Below are 22,492 nucleotides of genomic sequence, written 5' to 3' on the forward strand. Positions count from 1 at the left end.
TAATAAAAATTTGTTGGTTTTTATTTTTTTTACATGAAATCGGTAGAAGAAGAAGTCTAGGGATAAAATTTGTCCCAAAATTAATGGAGATTTCAAAAATAATTTTGGTTTTTAGAAAAATCTGTGGCATTTTCTTCAAAATTTTTCATTTCAAACTCCGTACGGATGTCACTGGTAAAATTTAAAAAAAATCTTTTTCGTCAAAAAATGCTTCTTAATTGTGGTTCTAAAAGGTGTTTTAGAACCACCAAAATTTCTATAAAAATATCTAAGAGTGATAAAAAATGTTCAATTTTAAGGACATATCGCCTATCGGGAAGAATAGTGACACAACTCTTGATTTTACGTTTTCATGATTTATGCACTAACATAAATATGTAAAAAACGGTCAATTTAGAACCAGAATAACGTAACAAATATTAGTCTAAAAAAATCTAACAGAGCGCATAAAGTGACACTACCCCGTTGCCGATTTTAATATACATCTGAGAAAGAACAACGTCATATCTCAGTCTTAATCCACCATCGAACGGAGGGAGTCGATCGCTGTGCGTTAAAACACAGTCGTATCACAGAATAAACAATCTCACAGAAGCGAAGGCTAGCCCTTTTTACCGAACCGATTTTTCGTTCAGGCTCCTCCCATTTACCCCCATTCTAACGGGTAAAACTGTCGTCGCCCACGTGGGGTATCGGGTCATAATTAGTGTATTAGTACGAGCGTTAGTGTGTATATTAGCGATATTTTGTAATTTGCCGTTTTTTATTTTTATTAAAGTAGGTATAGAAAAGTTACATTATTATGTATTATTCATTATTATTATGGTTGTTTAAAAGCTTTGAAAAGTTCAGAATATTCCCTAATTAATTTATCGTGCCATGCAAATAAATACAGAATAAACATATATGTATATATCTAAACCATATGTATCTATGTATGTGTACATACGTGCAGATACATAACATTGTACATAGATAAAAATATTAAGGTTGATTTAGGTATACAGTATTTTTATGTGATAAAGAATAAAGACTTTAATTTTCAATTATCTGTCTTTTTATGGACTGGTTTACCCATGCAAGTGCATAATATAGTAGTAGTAAAACCCTTAAAAATCTTATATTTTGTTCCAGACTATCATAATGGACGGCGACTATACAACGTATAATACCTTTATAAAATATGGGCGTATGTGTGGTATCTACATATGTATATAACAATACATACATATATCTTTTTATATATAAATATATAAAAGCCGATGATACCTACTCTTAAATGTGTTGTGTTTAAAACATACGAGAAAATATATCTGCGTATAAACCTTCCAGCTAAAATTTAATTTAAAAATACCTACCTATGTACATATGTATATGTATATTGTTAACATATTAACATCACACAAATAGCAGACTTTTTCTCAGCTAGTGCCTTACTAAAGGCAAATATTATTTACCATTATCATAAAACAACTAACACAAAAATTCCATTCCAAAACAAATTAAAAGTATACTAACCTACACCTCTATCGTGTATCAAAACTGTCAAATAACAATTTTTATAAAAATAATAATTATTATATTATTCTAAAAAGCAAGGACCCATATAAGCCTTAACAAAAAAAAATCCTATTTGAAATATAACTAAATTTTGTAGTTTGCTCCCGTATTATATGAATATAACCATTTTGATTTTAAAAATAAAAGCACTTCGTTCGGTGTATGCGTTTACTACAACTTTACGAGATATCTCAGTGTATTTGCGCCGGGTGCATCTGTCAGTTGGGCTTATAAAAAACTGGTTCACGGATATCAAAGGAGCCGACGCAAGCCTTCGCTTCTGTGAGATCGTTTATTCTGTGGTCGTATCATAAGTTGTGTCGTTCAAAGTAAAACGTTTACTATCACAATTTATAATTGTGCTAGTATTCTTGCCTAAGGTAAGTCAATTTATATTACTGACAGTCTTAAAAAACCGTAATATTTCAAACTATGTCTGTATTTAAGATTTATTATCTAAAATTTTTTTTAGATGTCGCATGGTAAGAAATTGGTGGAAATTGCACAGCTGCAAATAAAACAAAATTATGACCTTACATGTTTAGTAAAAGATGATAAGTGCCTTCACGAAGAGAGGATAATTTACTTTCAACATTTTTAAACATTAATGCGTTATTGGAATCCCAAATTGTTTCTAATGGTGAGGAGGAGAAAATTAATTTCACGTTGACTGAATTTTTGGATGACTCTACTTTGCAACCTGAATCTACTTTGCCATCTATATATAAGATATTACCGGAAACTCCTTTACTAGAGCCGTCTACGTCAGGTTTGCAGGAAACAAAGTCAAGGCGCTTATCTACAAGGTCATGTTCTAGTTCATCTTCGAGTTCCTCAAGAACAAGTTCTTCTTCGAGTGGGTCCAGCTTATTAAAGAAAAATAAATATACAAATACTTCAGATAATTATGATTCCGATGCTGACCCGGAGTATAAAGCAAGTTCTTCATCTGGTAGTTCACAAAATGAAGACTCATTAGAGCAAAAGAGAGACACGCAAGTTTCTAAACCTCTTGCACTTTGTAATAATGAAACCCGTGGTAAAAAAAGACTACGTAAGGGCGAAGATTGGGATAAAGTAAAAGCAGATATTTCCAAATTTGTATATGGAGTACGTGGCACCGAAATAAAAAAAAGGTTAAGGCAAAAGCATTGCTGCCACCGTGTGGAATGAAGTGCAGATTAAAATGCTAAAAAAAATTTACCGATGATAAACGCAAGGAAATTTTTAAAACGTAGTGGAAACTAAGTAATGTTGAACTACAGCGCACATTTATTGCTGGAAGTATGGAACCTTTTCAACCAACCTATCGATATTATCCAGATCCTAACAAGCCAAGAAAATGTAATAATGCGTTTTATCTTTATAATGAAGATACAAAAATAAGAGTTTGTAAATGGTTTTTTAAAACTACCTTAGGCATTAATGATAGACCAATTCGCACTATTTTAGATAAAAAAATAAACGGCATTCCAATCGAGGACAAACGAAAAAAATACAACAACCACAAAAAAGTGGATAATGCTATTAAGAACGCAGTACGTGAGCATATAAACTCAATTCCTAGAATGGAGAGCCATTATAGGCATAAAGAATCTACTCTACAGTACATTTCAGGAAATAAATATCTTGCGGACTTATATAGGGATTACACTAAAGTTCAGAAATACAAAAATCAACCTGCAGCCAATTTGACAATGTATAGCCGAATTTTCACGAATAAATTTAATATTTCCTCTTTTTCCCCCAAAAAAGATTTATGCAATTTATGTGAACAGTTTAAAAATGCCCCAAATGATGAAGAGCTAAAAATAAAAGTGGAAGAACATGACAAAGAAAAGGTGTTAAGCCGCCAATCAAAAGAAAATGATAAAAGTCATTTTCTTGTGTTCAAAGTGTGATAACTACATCGTAGCAACATTTGATCTGCAAGCTGTTTTGCCAAGTGCTATTGGAGAGGTTTCACTGTTTTATTATAAATCAAAAATAAACGCATACAATTTAACAATTTCCCAGCTTGGAGCTGACAATGTAGAGTGTTATTTTTGGCATGAAGGAGAGGGTCAGAGGGGCTCAAACGAAATAGACTCATCTCTTTTCATGTTCCTAGAAAAGCTAGCAGCCACCCACGAGAACGCCGAAATAACATTTTATTTCGGTAATTGCTGCGGATAAAATAAAAATCGGTATATAATCGCTTTATTTGTATATGCACTTTGGAAACTAAACATTAAAAGTATAACACATAAGTTCCTAATTGTTGGGCATACACAGAATGAAGAGGACACTGTACACTCTGTGGTCGAAAAAAAATTAAAAAAGGTTGCCCAATATACATTCCCCAACAATATGCTATGTTAATAAGAACAGCTAAAAAACGTGGCAATCCGTATAATGTTAATTAATAATAATAATAATAATAATAAACGTCTTTTATTTAACAAACAAATAGTTTACAGTTGTGATTATTATACATACATTTCTATAGAGATATAAGAGAGGCGAAGTCTAGCCATGTGGCTACTCTTACTTAACCTACCTAATCCCTTTGAAGTGAAAATAAAACAATATCATGCAACTTATTAGCGAATAGCTCTTTAAATGTACGCACATATTGTAGAAAGAAAAGAAAAGTTACTTAAAGAATTATTATACACAACGACAAACTGTGCGATACAAAAAACCGTAATATAGCTTTATCCAGTAGTAGGTAGAGGTTTTCTTTAAAAAGTAGATATAGTAGTTATATTTTGAAATAATTTCAAAGCCTAGTCCAGTTCAGCATACAATGCCAATACCTGTTTATAAATTCTTCAAATATATTATAAGGTTGGTTTATTACACAAGTCTGATACACTTTTCCTGGTTATTCTCCCATTTTTTCTAATTTACCCCTTTATTTTTTTTATTAAGTATTGCCTCAACATGCTCATTTTAGGTGTCTTTTTGTCTTTAGTAAGAAAGAAAGAAAAAAATCCTTTCTTATTCATGGCGAATTTGTTGATTAAATAAAAACAAACGCATTTTGTATTTAAATTTGTTAATATTAAATATTTTAAAATTATCAGGTATGGAATTATATAAGGTGATTGCATTATATGAAAAGGATCTTTTATACATAGATGTTTTATGTAACGGGATGGAGAATTTGTTTTTGTTTCTAATATTTTGTCCATGCATGCTTGTCCTTGGCAGAAATTTATTTTTAAGAGTATTCGAGGTGTTAGTGGTATTGAGAAGCTTATGCACAAAATTTGAAAGATGTAGTTTTCTACGGCTTTCCATATTTAGCCAGTTAGATTCTACAATTTTATGAGTAATATGGTGATGCTTCCTAATTCCGTATATCAATCGACAGCATGCGTTCTGTACCCTTTGTATTTTTTGTTTATCGAGAGCAGTAAGACATGGACCGTATATAAAGTCACCATAGTTGAAATGTGAGAGTACTAATGTGTCGCATAAACTTTTTTTCAACGAGTAGTTAAGAATGTGCCGATTATTATATAATAATTTCAGCGCACAGAAGCTTTTTCTTGTTATATTCTGAACGTGTGCACTAAATCTGAGATCTTCGTCGATAGTTAAGCCAAGATTTTTTGCGCTGGATACAAATTTTAATGTAGTATCATTTATTTTTAATTTTAAGTTATTTTTAATAGAGTTTCTTTTGATTTTGCTGCCAATACATAATAGTTTAGTTTTGTCAGAATTTAAATTTAGGTTATGTTCGGCAGATAATTCTTTAATTACCTGAAGATCAGCGTTTATTTTATCGACCATTTCTTGCGATCTGTTATAACTCTCTGTATTAACTCTCACATGAGAGCTTTTATGATTTAAAGTATTTGAGTAATGCTATAGGTAATTTTCCAAAGACTCTGAGGGCAATGTTATTCAGCGAAACAAGATAAAAATAATTAAATATGAAAAAGAAAATCCATTTACTTTTAAATTTAAATATTCCTATGACCAAGAAAATTTTAATGAAGTTATTATTAAACAAAATCAAATTGCCCCTCATGCTCAGGAAAACATCATATTAAATGAAGCTTACAGAAAAAAGTTAGTAGTTAATGAAAGAAAAAAAATGAAACAGTATATCTTTAGTCGATGCAAAACTCATTCCACAATATTATCAATATTTTTTTAACTCGTTGTAAACATAAATATTAGTAAAAAACGATAAAATTGGGGTTTTTATTTAACTTTCCCATTGAAATAAAAAATATTATAAATCGCATGTGTCCCAAAATTAAATTTGTCCAAAAACAGAAATATTTAGATAAAAAGTGGATTAGTGTTGAGATCAGGGAACTAATGCAGGATAGAGATATATTATACAAAAGGGCAGTTATCAATAAGAGTGAAAGAACCTGGGGTGAGTATAAAGTTACAAGAAATTTCATTGTAAATAAAATTCGGGTTGAGAAAGAAAAATATTACGCTGAAATTATTTCATAGAAAAAATCCAAAAGAACTGTGGAAAAACCTTAAAACTCTACTACCAGGAAAAAAGCAATTACTGCCACATAATATAAGACTTGAAGCCAAAATAATTACTAAAGAGACAGATATAGCGGACAGATTTAATAAGTATTTTGTTAATAGTATTGAACATATAATTCTAAATATACCACAGCCGGCCAACATACCGCCCTTTAATAATAGAACCACAGTGACTAATAAGACACTTTTCAAATTTGAAAAAATATCAATGAGTCGAATGAAAGAATTTCTTAAAAGTTTAGAAAATGTTGGAGGTGAAGCCAGTGGTATTTCTAAACAGGTTCTTCTTTGTGACGTTACTATATGATACGATATAATCAATAACGATACGGATATAATCAATACATCACTTGGATCAGGTGTATTCCCAGAGTCGTGGAAATTGTCGACCGTAATCCCTGTTCCCAAAGTCCACAATACTAAACTTAACAATGAATTTAGACCAATAAATACAGTGCCGGTTTATGAAAAGCTATTAGAAATTGTGTAAAAGAACAGCTAATTAAGTTCTGCGTTAATAATAATGTCATTGGGAGGTAAATTATTGTTAGTGTGTTTATTCTTTTGAATCTACTAAATAAAAAAAATATTTACCAGGGGCTTTAGAATCAGGGGGGTATTTGGTAAATTTAGGCCTATTTCTTTAAGACTTTAATTTCTGCCCGTTTGGGCATTAGATTATGATGTTCCTATGCTTTTTATATAAAAAAGGTGCTCTTAGTAAAAGTCGGTTTTTGTGGAAATTGACTAAAACCAAACTAAGATACAGCACCTGAATTAATTATTTTAATAATAATAATAATGCTAATTCATTGCCACTGTCAGTATTTTTTAAATTTGTCACTGACAGTATTTTTTACATGATAATAATTCCCTTTTTATTACGGTTAAGTAATGGAAGATTACACTTTTGCTGAATACGCCCATATGCTTTTAATTTATGAGGAAGTTCGATGTAATGGTAGAGCTGCTTCTCGACTATATGAAGAGCGGTTTCCCGAAAGGCGAATCCTAGCTCACACACTTTTTGAAAGGGTCAATCAACGGCTCAGGGAGACTGGCTCCGTTAAAATAAAACGCCAAGATAATGGCGCGCAAAGGAACAACCGAATCTCGGATTTTGAGGAAGAAGTGCTTCAGCGATTTAAAGATAACCCATCAGTAAGTACTCGAGCAGTAGCTGATGCGATGCATGTAAATCATGTTAGGGTATGGAACGTTGTTAATGAACAGCTTCTTCGGCCCTACCACCTGCAAAACGTGCAATCATTAGGACCCAATGATTTTATGCCCCGCGTGAATTTTTGCCAGTGGTTTCTTGACCGGTGTACAGAAGAACCTCAATTTCCAAAATATGTCCTTTTTACTGACGAGGCTTTATTTACAAAAGAAGGCATTTTTAATTCTAAGAATAATCATGTGTGGAGTGAGGAAAATCCTTATGGTATTCATTTTAGGAGCTATCAACATAAGTTTTTGGTTAATATGTGGGCCGGCATTGTTGGAGAACGCTTAATTAGTCCAATTATGTTGCCTCCTCGTTTAACGGGAAATATTTATTTAAATTTCTTAAGAAATGTACTCCCAGAACTATTAGATGATCTGCTCCTAAATATACGACAGAACTTATGGCTACAAGACGATGGAGCGCCAGCTCATTTTTCACTTATTGTCCGCGAGTTTATAAATGAAAATTTTGGAAGGCGCTGGATTGGCCGCGGAGGCCCTGTCACCTGGCCAGCGCGCTCACCAGATTTGACACCCTTAGATTTTTTTCTTTGGGGGCATATGAAAAGTCTCGTATATGAAACTACAGTCGAGTCAGAAGAAGACCTGGTGGCCAAAATTTCCGCAGCTGCTAAAGTAATCCAAACCACGCCTGATATTTTTAACCACGTCAACCTTAATATGGTGCGTAGATACCTGCAATAAATGTATCGATCATGGCGGCCGGCATTTTGAGCAATTAATATTTTAAGTTAATTTTTGTAATACCAAAAAATTTGTTTACGTTTCTAAAATTGTTAATTTGTTGGTTTTTTATTACACTTAAAATCATTTAAACATTTTATGCCTCAAGGTAATTAAAGTGACAGTTAATTAATTTGAGTACCAATTTAATAAAGTGGCTACCTTAACTTTTTTTAAACATTTATTTTTTATTTACGCCAGATTTTTTTAAATTGTTTATTAATAATAATAGGTAATTCATTTTTGTATCTCATAACTTGCTTTTCGTCAATTTTCACAAAAACGGTGCTATTTACCATTTACCGACTTTTACTAAGAGCACCTTTTTTATGTAAAAAGCATAGGCACATCATAATCTAATGCCCAAACGGGCAAAAATTAAAGTCTTAAAGAAATGGGCCTAAATTTACCAAATACCCCCCTGATTCTAAAGCCCCTGGTAAATATTTTTTTTATTTAGTAGGTTCAAAAGAATAAACGTACTAACAATAATTTACCTCCCAAAATTGGTTGCGGTAGCTAAAGTAGTTCCGGAGCTATAAAAAAAACTAGTTTTTAAAGGTTATTTATAAAGAGCTCTAGCTCCCTGAGAAAGCTTTTCCGGAGCCATGTTTATATGAACTTTTGTTTTTCTTTTGACGTTTTCTATCTGCCCTAGAAGTTTGTAACATAATCAACGGAACACCCTGTATATTAATGATATAGTTAGAGTAGCTACCAAATGTAATATTGAGTTGTTTGCTGATGATACAATGCATTATATTAAGAGAAATAATTTACAACAAATGCAAAATGAAATTAATAGTGATCTTAAAAACTTATTTAATTGGCTCTGTGTAAATAAATTATGTTTAAACATAAGCAAATATAAATTTTGTGTTTTCACAAAAAAAAAACTAAAATGGCACAGTTGGACATTCAGGGTTTGCATATTATGGTAAATAAGGAAAAAATCTTTGATTAAGAAATAAAGTATTTGGGTACAATATTGGATTGTAATCTAAGTTTTTATGGGCATTTTGATTACATATTAAAAAAACTTAGGCGAGATAGCGAGAGAGCTTAAAGATAGGCGATATGTTAATATAAACTTTTGTTCTTAACATCGCCCCATGATTCGCACCATGTATCATCAGCAGTCAATCAATTAACACCCTGTATACAAATTACAATGATGAATTATCTGAGTGGCCTGTGGTGGCCTAGCGCAGAAGCGCATAATTTGCTGCATTTATGGTCTATCAGCTGGAATTAGCTGTAGGCTCTTTTCTCCTAAACTGGTGGATTAGCCTGTTCTATCATTGAGGAGCGATCAAGCAAAATCACAAAAGTTTATTATATGAAATTCCGAGATAGTTACAAAAAACGCGCCAATAGGGCATCCGTGAACTTATCAAAATAAATTTGAGTGTACATAAAAGGTTTAATGTCATAGACCTGGTAGACAATATTTTGGTCCTTATTAATTAATTAAAATAGGAGTTATTGTTAATTAAAAAATTGATTTATCTGATTTTGCTTCAGTTAAATATATGTATTTGGTTTATTTTGTAGTATAAAAGTGATTGCTTTAATGCAGGTTTGATGTTCTTCGCATTTCTTTTAGACTAAATAATATTATATTTACTTATAAGAAAAAAATTTAACAAAAATTTATGTTCGCACATTTATTTTTTACTAAAAAAAAAGAAAAAAGTAAGAAATAGAATTTTTTTAAATTACATTCCTTCGTAAAGAAATAAAATAAAAAATTAATTATCAGTATAATTAAACATTTATTCTTTATTTTCTAAACATTACAAAAAGAAAAACATGAATCGCAATTTTATTTTGTGGATTTGCCTGGTTTTGCTTGATCTTGAGGTCATTTTAACAGGGAATTAGCGGGTTTTACTTAAATATCAGTCCACCATTGGATTTATCTGATGAAATGAAATAGGAATTCATGAGAAATTAATTATTGTTTAAAAGTGGATTTATCTGATTTTGCTTGATCGCTCTTTCATTGTACCTTTTGGCATTGGTCATATTTGTCTAAAGAAATTCTGATATTTTTCATAGAAATGAACAACACTATTTACAGCAAATGTCAGTGATTACTAGGAATCATGGGGATCTACGCATTCAGTATCAGAGAAATAAGCAGCATTAATATGAATAATATTGATATGTTCCTTTAAAACGTGTTTTCATAAAATTTCATACAGTTTCAATAAGAAATCTTGTAGGCTTTAACAAGAATTGTTAGCCTATAAGATTTCTTAAATTAAATAAACATGTACTTACCAGTGCTATTGATATTAGGTAAAACCGTAAGAGAGACAAGCAAATTATCAGGTTTAAAGGTATTTTTCAGCTCCCGGACTAGTGCAGTAAACTGATCTCTGTGCTCTTGTGCATTTTCATCCAGAACAGTTTCTCCGGTGAATGTTTTTTTAACAGAAGACCAGAATTTTCCTGTAAATGATTAGTCGTAAATTAACGCCAGGTTTTATCCAACATTTTTTTACCAAATCCACTCTTAATCTTCTTAGGCTTAGTTTCCGGAAACTCCCAAGCTAGATCGATACCATCAAAGCCGTAAGCTTTAATAATCGTGTGGGCTGAGTTAATAAAAGCTAAACGATGGCCTGAAGACTCCAACTAAAAAGTACGTTATACATATTTTAAAGATGAAACTATAAAACCTACTTACGACTTGTCGATATTTTAAATTTTTCTCGGCACCTTCTCCACTAACGTCTTCATTACCACCAACGGAGAGCAGTACTTTCAACTTGGGGAATTTCACTTTTAGGTCAGTTACTTTTCTGTAGTTGTCTTTAATGACATCAAATTGTTCATTAAGTGGGACCAATTTAAGGGTATCTTCTTTAATAGCAGCATACCCATAGATTAAATGCGTGCAGTACTGTAGGGCTGGTTCTAAGTTGGAAATATCGAATTTTCCTTGACCTGTGTTCAAAATTTATAGATATAGCGCTTCATAATAAACAATATTTACGTACTATATAATCCTTGACCATGAATAAAAATGAGATCATTCTATTTTTTAGACAATTTAACAAGATTAGCATGAGGTGGGTAGACAATAAGTTGTTATGTATGTCGGTCACCGTTTATTAAGCCATTGTCGCGTAAAATATATGCAAAAATATACAATTTAATAATTCCTCTCGGGTATGAATGTGTCATTTTACATTTAAAATGGGTTTTTTTGCTTATCATGTTTGCAGCTCGAATTTTCGAGAAGTAACTGATTACTCAGAATCTGGCTGGTTACAACATCGTTAAAGTAAATGGAACAAAACATAATAAAATATTTAATGGGATTTCTAAGAACTTAACAGTACAAGGGGTCATCGGGTTGATAAGTTGGGTTTATTATTAGATAATTTGTTGTTTTAATTAAATATATTTTTTAGCCTAAAATTCATGGTATTGTCTTTTAGAATGAAATATGTATTAAAATAACTGTGTATATGAAAGCCAAAACTGTGATCTTAAAAAATAATTAATTAGAATACTTTTTTTTTAAATCTATGTTGGATAATATAATGAAAAAATATTTGTAAACAACTTTTTTATTTTGCCAAAACTATACAAAGTGTCTGGAAATTACGCGTCAGGATTTCGGTGGGCAATTCTACATGAAAAATGAATGCAACAAACCTCTATACAATTTTTTCGAAAACTCAAAATTAAGGAAGATACAGGGTGTTAAAAAAATTTTTGTTTTTTATTTTTTTTAATAACTTTTTTTCTAGTTTACTGATTTTCGCCAAATTTTGCATGCATGTTACTAGTGTTTCTTTGTATTCACCCTATTAGTATGACGATAGTCATATTGTCAGTGACAAAAGGCTTAAGTTGTCCTTCACCTTAGGAAAATTAGGAAATGAAATTAGTAAAGAGCATCAAAAGATCTTTTAAAAAGGTGGTCTTGTTGCATCATCGTAGAATTAACGGTTTTTAAGAAAAACGTACCTTTAATAATTAAAAATTCGTATTTTCAAAAGTAACAAAGCAAACCTTGAAACGAAACGCTTTAGTTTCCAAGGAAATGAGTTATGACATTGTATTATAAATTTTGACACATAATATTATCTGCATATTCCAACGCAGAAAGAACACTAAAATTTGGCGAAAATCAGTACACTAGAAAAAAAGTTATTAAAAAAAAAAAGAAAAAAAAAATTAGCGCTGCATTTGTTCAGCTGTCAAATCTTCTTTACTATGGATATGATTGTATATATGTATTGTATTCTATAAATGTTCTGAAATATCTGTGAACATTCCAGAAACTTTTAGAAAATGGTCTATATTAGCACTTAGCATCTTGGTAGAACATTCATAAGATATTAATTGTTAAATGCTTTACTACATTCGCCTGTTCTATGTTGGACAAAGGTAAATATCTAATTTGTCAAGTGTCAGAGATAGCCAATAATGAATACGACAACGCCATTCACCATCCTGGAAAACTTAAAAGTACTTGATAGAAAGTCACAGCTACGACATGTTAAAAATACATCAAAAATATATTTGTCACAGAGACACACAAAACAACAATCAAAAATATTGTTTTACATTCATATTTAGAATATCCTTTCCACATGTGCCTAACATTTTCTTTCTTCTTTAGTTAGGTGGAACGTTCAGGCACAGCATAAAGAAACCAGCAGTCGCACTTCAATAAAAATACATTGGCTTGAATAAGCGAGTTCGGTGCATGTGTACTAACGCAGGCGAGGCATTTTTGCTTATAGTAGGGATGCCGCTGACACTCGCTACGGTCCACGCGGCTTTTGCCCTGGCTAGAGCCGGACTTAAACATTTTTTTAGATGTTATTATCTTGTAAAATAAAAATACCTACATAGTACAAATATTGATTTTTTAATATAAATAAAGTTCATACATTAACAAAATATTTAAACAAAAATAAACATCGCATTTCTACATCTAACAACGACGATATAGAAGAATACGTGCAGGAAGTTAATTAGGTATGTACCATAAATTTAAGAGACCATTCTTGAGTAATTTTAAAACAAAAAGTTTATATAAACATATGTCCAGAAATTCTTCGTTCTCAATATACAGGGTGTTAAAATTTAACAACAACTAAAATATATGCCACTGACTTTTGTGCAATTTTTATTATGTTCTGTGGATTATACAAATAAAACTTTTCTGTCTCTTGAATTTTTTTCGTATCTTGCTTAGTTAATAATAAATTCCAAATGAAACTTTTCCCCAAATTCCTTGTGTGATCCAGGGATATGCAATTAAGTGGACTTTTTTTTTCTCGAAAAATAAGCGAGATACGAAAAAGTTGTATTTGTATTTGAGTAAATTAAATAACATATTAAAAATGGCACAAAATTCAGGTGCCCCAATTTTTTTGCCACAAATATTTCTTCAGGTCCCGTTCGAGATTACACTGAACCTAATAAATTTAATCATGTTAGGGGTAAATTAGCTCCTTAATGTTATAAATAACACCGCCAGAGAACTTGCGGACCTATGTTCATATGAACTTTTTGTCTTAAAATTACTCAAACAATCGCCTGTTAAATAATTTATGGTACATACTTAATTAACACCCTGTATAGTAACGCTTTTAGATTAACATCTGACTACATAGTAGTTTAAGGATAACTAATTATACAAATAAAGTAATATTTCAAAACAAATAGAAACTCTTAGGCCAATAAATAAAGACAAATAGTTGGCAACAATTCAAAACAATTCTAACATCTGCGAATTTTTGTTATATTATTAAGTACCAACTAAAGTAAAAGTATACAATTTTGCAACTCTTTTAAATATGGCAACACTGTTAAAATGGCAGAAATATAAATAATGTCCTTAAAAATCAAAAAAAAAAATTACATTGCTGCAACTTTAATTGATGCTTAATTATGTTATTTAAGCCATACAGCCAAGTTTGCAGCTATTAAAAACTTTGGCAAAGTCAATTATTTTGCTTCATTAATAATTTTTGAGAAACCCCTCTTTTAATACAAAAGTTTTTATAAAAAACGCTACGCTTTGTAAAAATGCTATTAAAATAGTCACTAAGTACGGCGCTGAACTAGGCGATACACCTATGAACACAGTTCGATAAACAGTGAGCTCGGCATCCGGAGAACATGGCTGCGGCATGGCTAAGGATGCTATTAGTTCGCTTACATTTGGCGCTAGCGGAGTGAGACTGCTGGTTTCTTTATGCTGTGGTTCAGGTGTATTTAAAATGTAAAAAAAAACAATAATTAGTAGAGGAATTTCGTAATGAAAAACCTGCAGAACAATATTTTCATTTAAATTTTATTACTAACCAGGTTACCCATCATTATATACAGTGCGAGTCTGTAGCTTGGAATAAATTCAATAATAAATAAATGGAAGAGTCTTCGGAAAAATGCTCGGACGTGTCAATTGAGATTGTAAGTTGCGCATTTATTACAATACATTTTTTTATACAGGGTGTGCCATGTAGGCGGGGCTAATACCAACTTTCTTATCTTAAATGTGACACCCCACATGTTATTATATTTTTGGATTTTGCACAAAATTCCAAACATTTTGATGTATCACATGCCATACCTTTATTCACCTGTTTTTAAGTTTTGATTTTTTATTTTAAAAATGTTTTAAATTCAAAAAATATGCGTTTCAGTAAGCAGTTTTTTCGTAATGTATTTTATAAATGTCCTATAAAAATGTTGCATTTTTATAATTTTGACATTTTATAAATTTTCACATCGCTACAAGACGTGCCTTTACTGTCGGATAATCAGATTTAAGCTTCTTTTAATTTTTTTACGAAATGGGCTATTTAAGTAAAAAGCACAAGATTGAAATTTTAATGATGATTGGGTACGGAGATAGAACAAGAACGCAAAATGAAGTTTTGCATTTAATCAGACAGAAGTATACTGATTTACCATCCATACCTCAAAGCATTATAAGCAAGATTGAAAAACAGTTTCGGAAAAATGGTCACGTAAGAATAATAAGTAATTCTGGTCGTTCTATCTATTCTTAATAAAGACACCCAAATTTATGTGTTATTAGCCATTGAAGAAAATCCTAATATTCCCACTAGGCAGGTAGCGCGCGAATTGAAAGTGAGCCAGTCTTCAGTAGTAAGGGTTCTTGGAGCAGAAAAATTTCATCCTTATAAACTAACATTCTTCAGGAACTCAATGAGGAGGATGCAGATAGAGGAATTTAATTTTATGAACAATTTATAGAATTATTACAGAATAATAATCTTATTACAGAAATCATTCTCTTTTCCGATGAGTCGACATTTATGCTAAACGGAAAAGTAAATCGTCAAAATTGCCGTTATTGGGGACAAGAAAATCCATGTTGGATGAGGCAAGGCCACACTCAACACCCAGTAAATGTTTGGGCAGGAATTCTAGGTCAGCATATACACAGTCAGATTTTATTTTTCCAGGCAGATGGATTAGCAGGAGAGGACCTTTTGAATGGCCACCAAGATCGCCCGATTTAACTCCGCTGGATTTTTTCCTATTGGGATATTTAAATTCCAAAGTTTATGTGACCAAGCCGGCAAATATTGAGGAGTACATATAGGGTGTCCCATTTAAAATAAGAAAGTCGGTATTAGTCCTGCCTACATGGTACACCCTGTATAAAAAATTTTTATTGTCAAAAATGCGCAACTTACAATCTCAATTGACTTATCCCAGCGTTTTTCCAAACACGCCCCCACTTATTTATTATCGAATTTATTCCAAGTTACAGACTCGCACTGTATATAATGATGAGTAACCTGGTTAGTGATAAAATTTAAATGAAAATATTCATTTAAATTTTAATTTCAATTAAATTTCAATTTTTTTTCTGCGGGTTTTTCATTACGAAATTCTACTACTAATTTTTTTTTTTTTAACGTTTTAAATACGCCTGAATGTTCCACCTAACTAACGAATGAAGAAAATGTTAGGCACATGTCGAAAGGATATTCGAGATATGAATGTAGAACATTATTTTTGATTTAAGTAAAATCTGTATTGTTGTGACGAATTTATAATGAGTTACTTATTATATTGGGTATTACGTCACTTATAGCAAAAATCAATTTAGAAATTTTTATCTCACACGCTCAACAATTGAAAAGAAGAAGAAAATAGACTTATTCACGTATTTAAAAGAAATATGAACTTAAATCTGTAACGATACCGTTCGATATACTTAATTTAATTTAAGTTCAATAAGTTTTAAATACAATAATTTACTTGAGGTATAATAGATTTTTTATATACCTAGGAGCTGAGGTTCAATCTATTAATCTCTGAGCTCCTTTCTTCTTTTCAATATCCTACCTAACTTTGTTATGAATATTACAATTAAAAAACGATAAAACACAACAAGAAGACCTACTTTTTTTTTTTTTTTTTTTAAATACCTAATTTGAACCAACGTTTCGGTAGTTATATCTACTACCGTTATCAAGGTCATTAAAGTAAAATTAAATTAAATTAAAAATAAAATATACTTATCTATTATGATTTTTGCTATAAGTGACGTAATACCCAATATAATAAGTAACTCATTATTTTTGATTATAAAACTTTTGTCAATCAAAATTTACATTGTTTAGCATCCTTAGACATCATCTTGGTACCTGGAATACAAAAATAATTTCATCTTTTCTTTAATATTCAAAATAAATCATACAATTCCTAGATATCTATAATTTTCGTATAGTACTTGGTATAAGTTTATCCTTAATTATTTCATACTTATATTTTTTAAAGCATCAAATGGAAATATGTCAGATGAATATGCCACTTAGAATTATGTTATTACTCAATTAAAATAATTGATCGTAATTGAATAATTTTCATTGTTTGCAGGAAAAATGTTGTGGCCAAGGAAAGTCAGTTGCAGCTCCAGACATATTAGTATATTTGCAAAAAGTAATGTAATAAATCTCTTAAGTACGTAGTCGCCTTGTAATAATAACCTTAACATAAGACATTGACTTTTATACGATTTTTATACCATGGTCATTGCCAGCGGATTGTTGTTAATAAACATGTTTATTTTTTTCTAATAGAAAATAGTGATTTATATATATTTTTATATTACACTTATGAGTCATACATTACATACATTAAAAACAAACATTATTCTATATATTTATTAAGAAGCGTATTTTTGTTTAAAGATTTCCACAAAGATATTTAGGAATTTAGATTGGTACTTATTTGATTTGATATTATGCATATTTTATAGCTATAGGGAGCCTACGCCAATTATTTAACAGCCGACTTACTAAAGGCAGTTGCCGCCATTAGGCGCGGTACGTCGCGAAAGCAAACAAAAAATTTAAATTTTTGCGGGGAGCCCTTCAATATAAGTTGAGGTCACCCATGCGTATTTTCGTCCATAGAGGAGGACTTGGTGATAAAGACATTGAGTGGAGTGAGTGGGGTTTTCTCTTTGTAATTGCGGATTGAAGGCAATGTTCCAGGTAGTTATTTTTTGCAATCCTTTATTAGCAGAAACAACCTTAGTGCTCGTTTAGCCGCAAATATCAAACGAACACGTGCATCGGTAAAACCAAATGCTGTTAATGAGTTCTTAAATATGCTTTAATTGATTCATATCCTAGGCTGGTCTTTAACTATGATGAGACCAACGTTCAGGATGATCTTGGAGCTAAGAAGATAATGGTCCCCAGGGGAACAAAATGCGTCGGTCCAGCAACATTTGAAAGCATCGATTAGCATCATTGTATGGCAACCCCACACGTGAAATTTTGCCGCCAATGGTTGTTTACAAAGCGGGAAATTTGTACATCAACTAGACTCAAGGAGGTTCTAGCAGTTGATTTGATATAATTTAATTCGATAAATGGTTTTTCAATACTTTGCTAAAATTAAAGATGTGAACACTCCTGAGAAGAAAATCATAATTCGACATTACCTTTAATTTCTTATCTTTAGTAATCCAGGCATGCGAGCAAAATAATATTTACATGACAGCTTTACCCACAAATACTATGCATATAATGCAACCGTTAGATGTTCTCACTAACACTTTAGTCTTCTCACCGATAAAAAAAAATGGAGAAATATAATTCCAGCATATAAGTCCAGCACCTCAATTCCTAAAGATTTTCCCACGTTGTTAAGCAGACAATGGATATGAAAATGTGAGCAACGACCTTAAATCAGATTTTAGAACTACAGAGTTTATAGGCCAGGCAACATAGACCGAAAAAGAGGTGTAGGCTAAATAATTCTGCGAAAGCTGGAAATGCTTTTAAGCTCTTTATTTGCATGTAAGAAAAGTTTATTTAGTTTGATATTACATTTTATATTGTAAAATCGTTGTTCTTTGTCCTAGCATACTGTTCTAATAATTTGGCGAAATTTTAAGTATATTTTATGCAGAATTTTATATATTATACTTTATTTATATACTATATTTCATATACTAATTTAATTTTTTCATAAATTTTAATTTAAATTCCATTAAAATTAAAATTTATGAAAAAATTAATTTTTACAGAAGTGCATCATTTAGGAGTTATTAGTAAGAAACTCGAAAAAGTCAGAAAATAAAGAAGTTTTTGGGAGATCCTGTATAAAGCATAAACAAAAAATTGATGTCAACGGAGAAATAGTTCTTAAAAGAAATTAAATGTATTTCCAGCTGTATTTCCGAGAATTATTTAGTCTACAAACCCTATGTAGCCTAATTTATTTATTTATATGATCACAGCAGTGAAGAAGATAGCGACGATCTTCCACTGATAACATTTAATAAAACTGCTAGTAAAGCAATTGTCTCTGACACAGCAAACGAAAAGAAAAGCTAAAACTAAAAACGAACATTGTGCAATTTGTTTTAAAAAATTGCAAGTTTGCCAAGTTGTGATTGTATTAGGTGCTGTCAATATTGTAAATAGAGTTGCGGAATTTGCAATAAGGAACGTTTTTTTTTAATATTTCACTCATTCAAACACCTTTGCCACAAATAATGTAAGAGTCTTGACAATGTGTTTAAGATTAAGCTAAAACCTAGAACTCAATGGTTTATTGGTATCAAAAATAGGTTACTAAAAGATAAGGTTATAAAAATAGTTATAAAAATAGGCATTTAAATATATGCCTCAAAGTTCGGCCAAGTTACGAAATCCTTTAGGAAACTCAAAAGATAAAATAAAGACCAATAAAAAGTCTGGGATCTATGAGATTAATTGCAACGATTGTGATAAAAAGTATATAGCACAATCCAGAAGATCAACTAAGGTCACATTTAAAGAACATCTAGCTAGCGATATGAAATATAGCTAGCGAGAGTAAGAGTAGAAAAGTCAAGTGTGTTTTTATCACATGTTTTAAATACTGGTCACTTTGTACGGATAGACAACTTAAAATTACCTGAACCAGTTAATAACAATAGCAAATTAGATGCATATGAAAGCTTAGCAATATTCAAAAATAATGGAGAATCCCATTAACCCAGTATTGATTGAAATTATAGAAAACGACCAACGCTACCATGAAGAAAATGCGATATTTTAGCAACACGGGGCTCCTTCCCATTATGCATTAACAGTACGGCAGTTTCTGGATGAAACGTTTCCTGGTAGATGGATTGAGAGGGGGTGCTATCGAATGGCCCGTGAGATCACCCAATTTATCTTCTCTTGATTTCTTTTTTGTAGGGACATCTTAAATCGAAAATAGTATGCCACCCAACCTGAATCGTTAGAAGATTTACGGAACCGCATCATTCATGAGTATCAACAAATAACACCCGCTCTTCACAATGTCCAGGGACACACAACAGTTACTGTACTATTGTAAGGAGGTAAACGGCGGACATTTTCAACATTTAATAAAATATTGCATAAGTAGTAATCAATAAAATTTGATTTCTCTCGAACCCGCAGCCCAAATTTAAAAAACAAAGCGCTATTGTAAAAAAATTGAATGGCCTTTCAAAAGATGCATCACAACACCCCCTTCTCATTAAAAAAATGTCGTGAATGTCGCTTCCGCTAAGGGGTTGAAGTTGAAAAGTTAAAAATTTAAACAAAAAATCGTTTTTTTTAAATCAAAAATCGACGGATGCCAGGGTTTTGTTTCGTAAATTAAGAACCTCTAAAAACTAGCACTAAAAGTATTAAACAATTTTAAAATAATCACTTGACCCCCACTCCTATTTAAGATTTTGAGGGTGGTTGCAACCCAAGTCCGCCAAGGAGTTGATGTTAAGTGGTTGAGCATTTTTTTTTAAAAAGGGCCCCAAACCTTGCTGGACTGTTTTCCATGGGCCACCCTGTATAACTTTTAAATATATTTTTATTACACGAATTTCACCTCCTCACTGGGGTGGTTATGAATTTTACGGTTTACGTCATAACATTTTCATATTTGGGGGGTTGAAATGACAAAATATTTGTTATTCTTTCATATACAGAATTTAAAATATGAACAAAAATTCACAAACAAATCACATAATTTATTTAAGAAATATAATTGAGACTTTTAACTATTACCTTTTTGAAAATATGCGAATCTATCTAAAAATAGTATTTTCTTCAATTGGCCTTATTTGGCACCTCAAATTATAAAACAGTTTTACCGCTAACCAAAACTAACTCTAACGATGTAAAAACTCCTAGGACTTTTAATCTTCTCCCCATCGAAGATGCTAACATCGTTAGCGAAACACGTGTCGATGGTAACATAAAGAGTTTTGGTTAGTGGTAAAACCTTTTTGTGATTTGAGTGTCACACCAAAGGTTCCACCCATAGGACTATTATTGGGTACCTAAATCTCAATTTTAATTTTTTTTATTTTTTTGTAATTATTTATATACTTATACACATTACACCCCCTTACACAATTGTTATTTACCTTAAAGGACAAAATCCAGGGGTATAAGAGCCAAGAATCTTACTCACAGTTCTGTGATGCTAGTTTTATTTGGAAAATAGTTCTCTGATAATGTAGAAAATAATTAATTTTGACAAAATTATAAATATCAATCTTTCAGTATAACGTATACCTTGTTTTGTAAATTGATTTTTATCCTAAATAGCTGAATATTGGGTATACTAGATAAATTATTTATTATAATATGTAAAATTAGATCCAGAATTTAAAATATAGCGATATATACAGAACAAAAAATTATAGGAGTTGATTTTTTTTAGGAATTAATACCTGCTTTTAAAATTACTTTTTTCCTTATTTTAACCACTGACTGTAAACAAAATTCTAATTAAAGTGAGAAAAAGTAGTAAATTCTCTCTACGAAATAAGATGACAGACGTTTGAAATGGTAAGTTTATTACAACCTAGGATTATCTCGAAATTATTATCGAAAACTTTGATGAATGGAAAAACAGCGCAGCTATGCAAATATAACTTGAAAAAAGTATTGCTTACCTTCCCTAAAGTGTGACTTCGTTTCGTAATTGCAAACAACAATTTTGCCATGGTTTGCTCCACGTGGAGGTGGTGGAGGTAATGGTGGAGGTTGGTGTACAGCACTCAAAACTCCACACACCAAGGTGGCCAGCACCACTAAGTAGTTTAATGGTACCATCTCGTAACAGATCAGAATTATTTCTGTTGGTTTTTCTGTTTTTGAGAATCGCCGGGCCGGGCTTTCAACTGTTATTGTAATTAAGTGGCGCGATATCGGTAGTTGGGTTTTGATGGAGGTCGTGAACTATCGGATTTTATTAGGTTTATTAAAGCATTTCTCAGGAAAAAATTAGTATTTTGTTAAAAATAATAAGGTTAATAATAAATGGTCTTTATTTATAAAAGAAAATATACGTCTAAATATGACGAGTGAAGCTTAGCCTAGACTACTCTTACACTTAACTCATTAGTTTATAAAAGGACAGAAGAGACCATATTATTTATACTAAAACTTTTGGCTGTTGACACGATATAGCAGGTAGAGCTGTTTTGAACTTTTTCGAATTTTTAATATTTTAAAACTTGTGGGGAAGGCAATTGTAAGCTTTAATTGCTATATAAGTAAAAGATTTTTTAAACATGGAAGTTCTAAATCTAGGGTAAGGGCAAGTATTTAAGAAAAGCGAATAGTGTGATGACGTTTATGAAGTTGATTTTTAAATATAATTTGATCTTTTATGTAGCTTGTTTTTACCCATCTGGACAACCTTATGAACAAATACAAAGTTTTGCAACAAACTCATTGGCAACATTTAGTCAAATAAGTCCTTTTATCTTCAGTTGAATTAAGTATTTAAATGTTAAGAGATGTTATGTCGTGCTATCGAAGTCCGTGCACTAATCTACAGTATGGATTTTGTATTTATTGTAATGGATTATGATTATTAAAGCTTAGACATAAATAAGGTGGGCCAATGAAAACTTTCTACTCCAATTTTTTTACGTATTTTATAA

General features: G+C 31.2%; 1 protein-coding gene across 1 annotated transcript in view; it reads right to left on the reverse strand.

The window, feature by feature from the left end:
• LOC126743620 (chitinase-like protein Idgf4) overlaps positions 1-21,697 on the reverse strand; it is a 35,308-nt gene extending 13,611 nt beyond the window's left edge. The window contains exons 1-4 of the mRNA XM_050450805.1: positions 21,497-21,697; positions 10,736-10,995; positions 10,551-10,683; positions 10,327-10,497 (exon numbers count right to left, since the gene is read on the reverse strand). Of these exons, the coding sequence (XP_050306762.1) occupies positions 10,327-10,497; positions 10,551-10,683; positions 10,736-10,995; positions 21,497-21,656 (724 nt within the window). The 5' untranslated portion in view covers positions 21,657-21,697. The remainder of the gene's footprint in view (positions 1-10,326; positions 10,498-10,550; positions 10,684-10,735; positions 10,996-21,496) is intronic.
• Between the last annotated feature and the right edge of the window lie 795 nt (positions 21,698-22,492).

The sequence above is a fragment of the Anthonomus grandis genome, chromosome 13 (genome assembly GCF_022605725.1).
Source record: "Anthonomus grandis grandis chromosome 13, icAntGran1.3, whole genome shotgun sequence".
Taxonomy (NCBI): domain Eukaryota; kingdom Metazoa; phylum Arthropoda; class Insecta; order Coleoptera; family Curculionidae; genus Anthonomus; species Anthonomus grandis.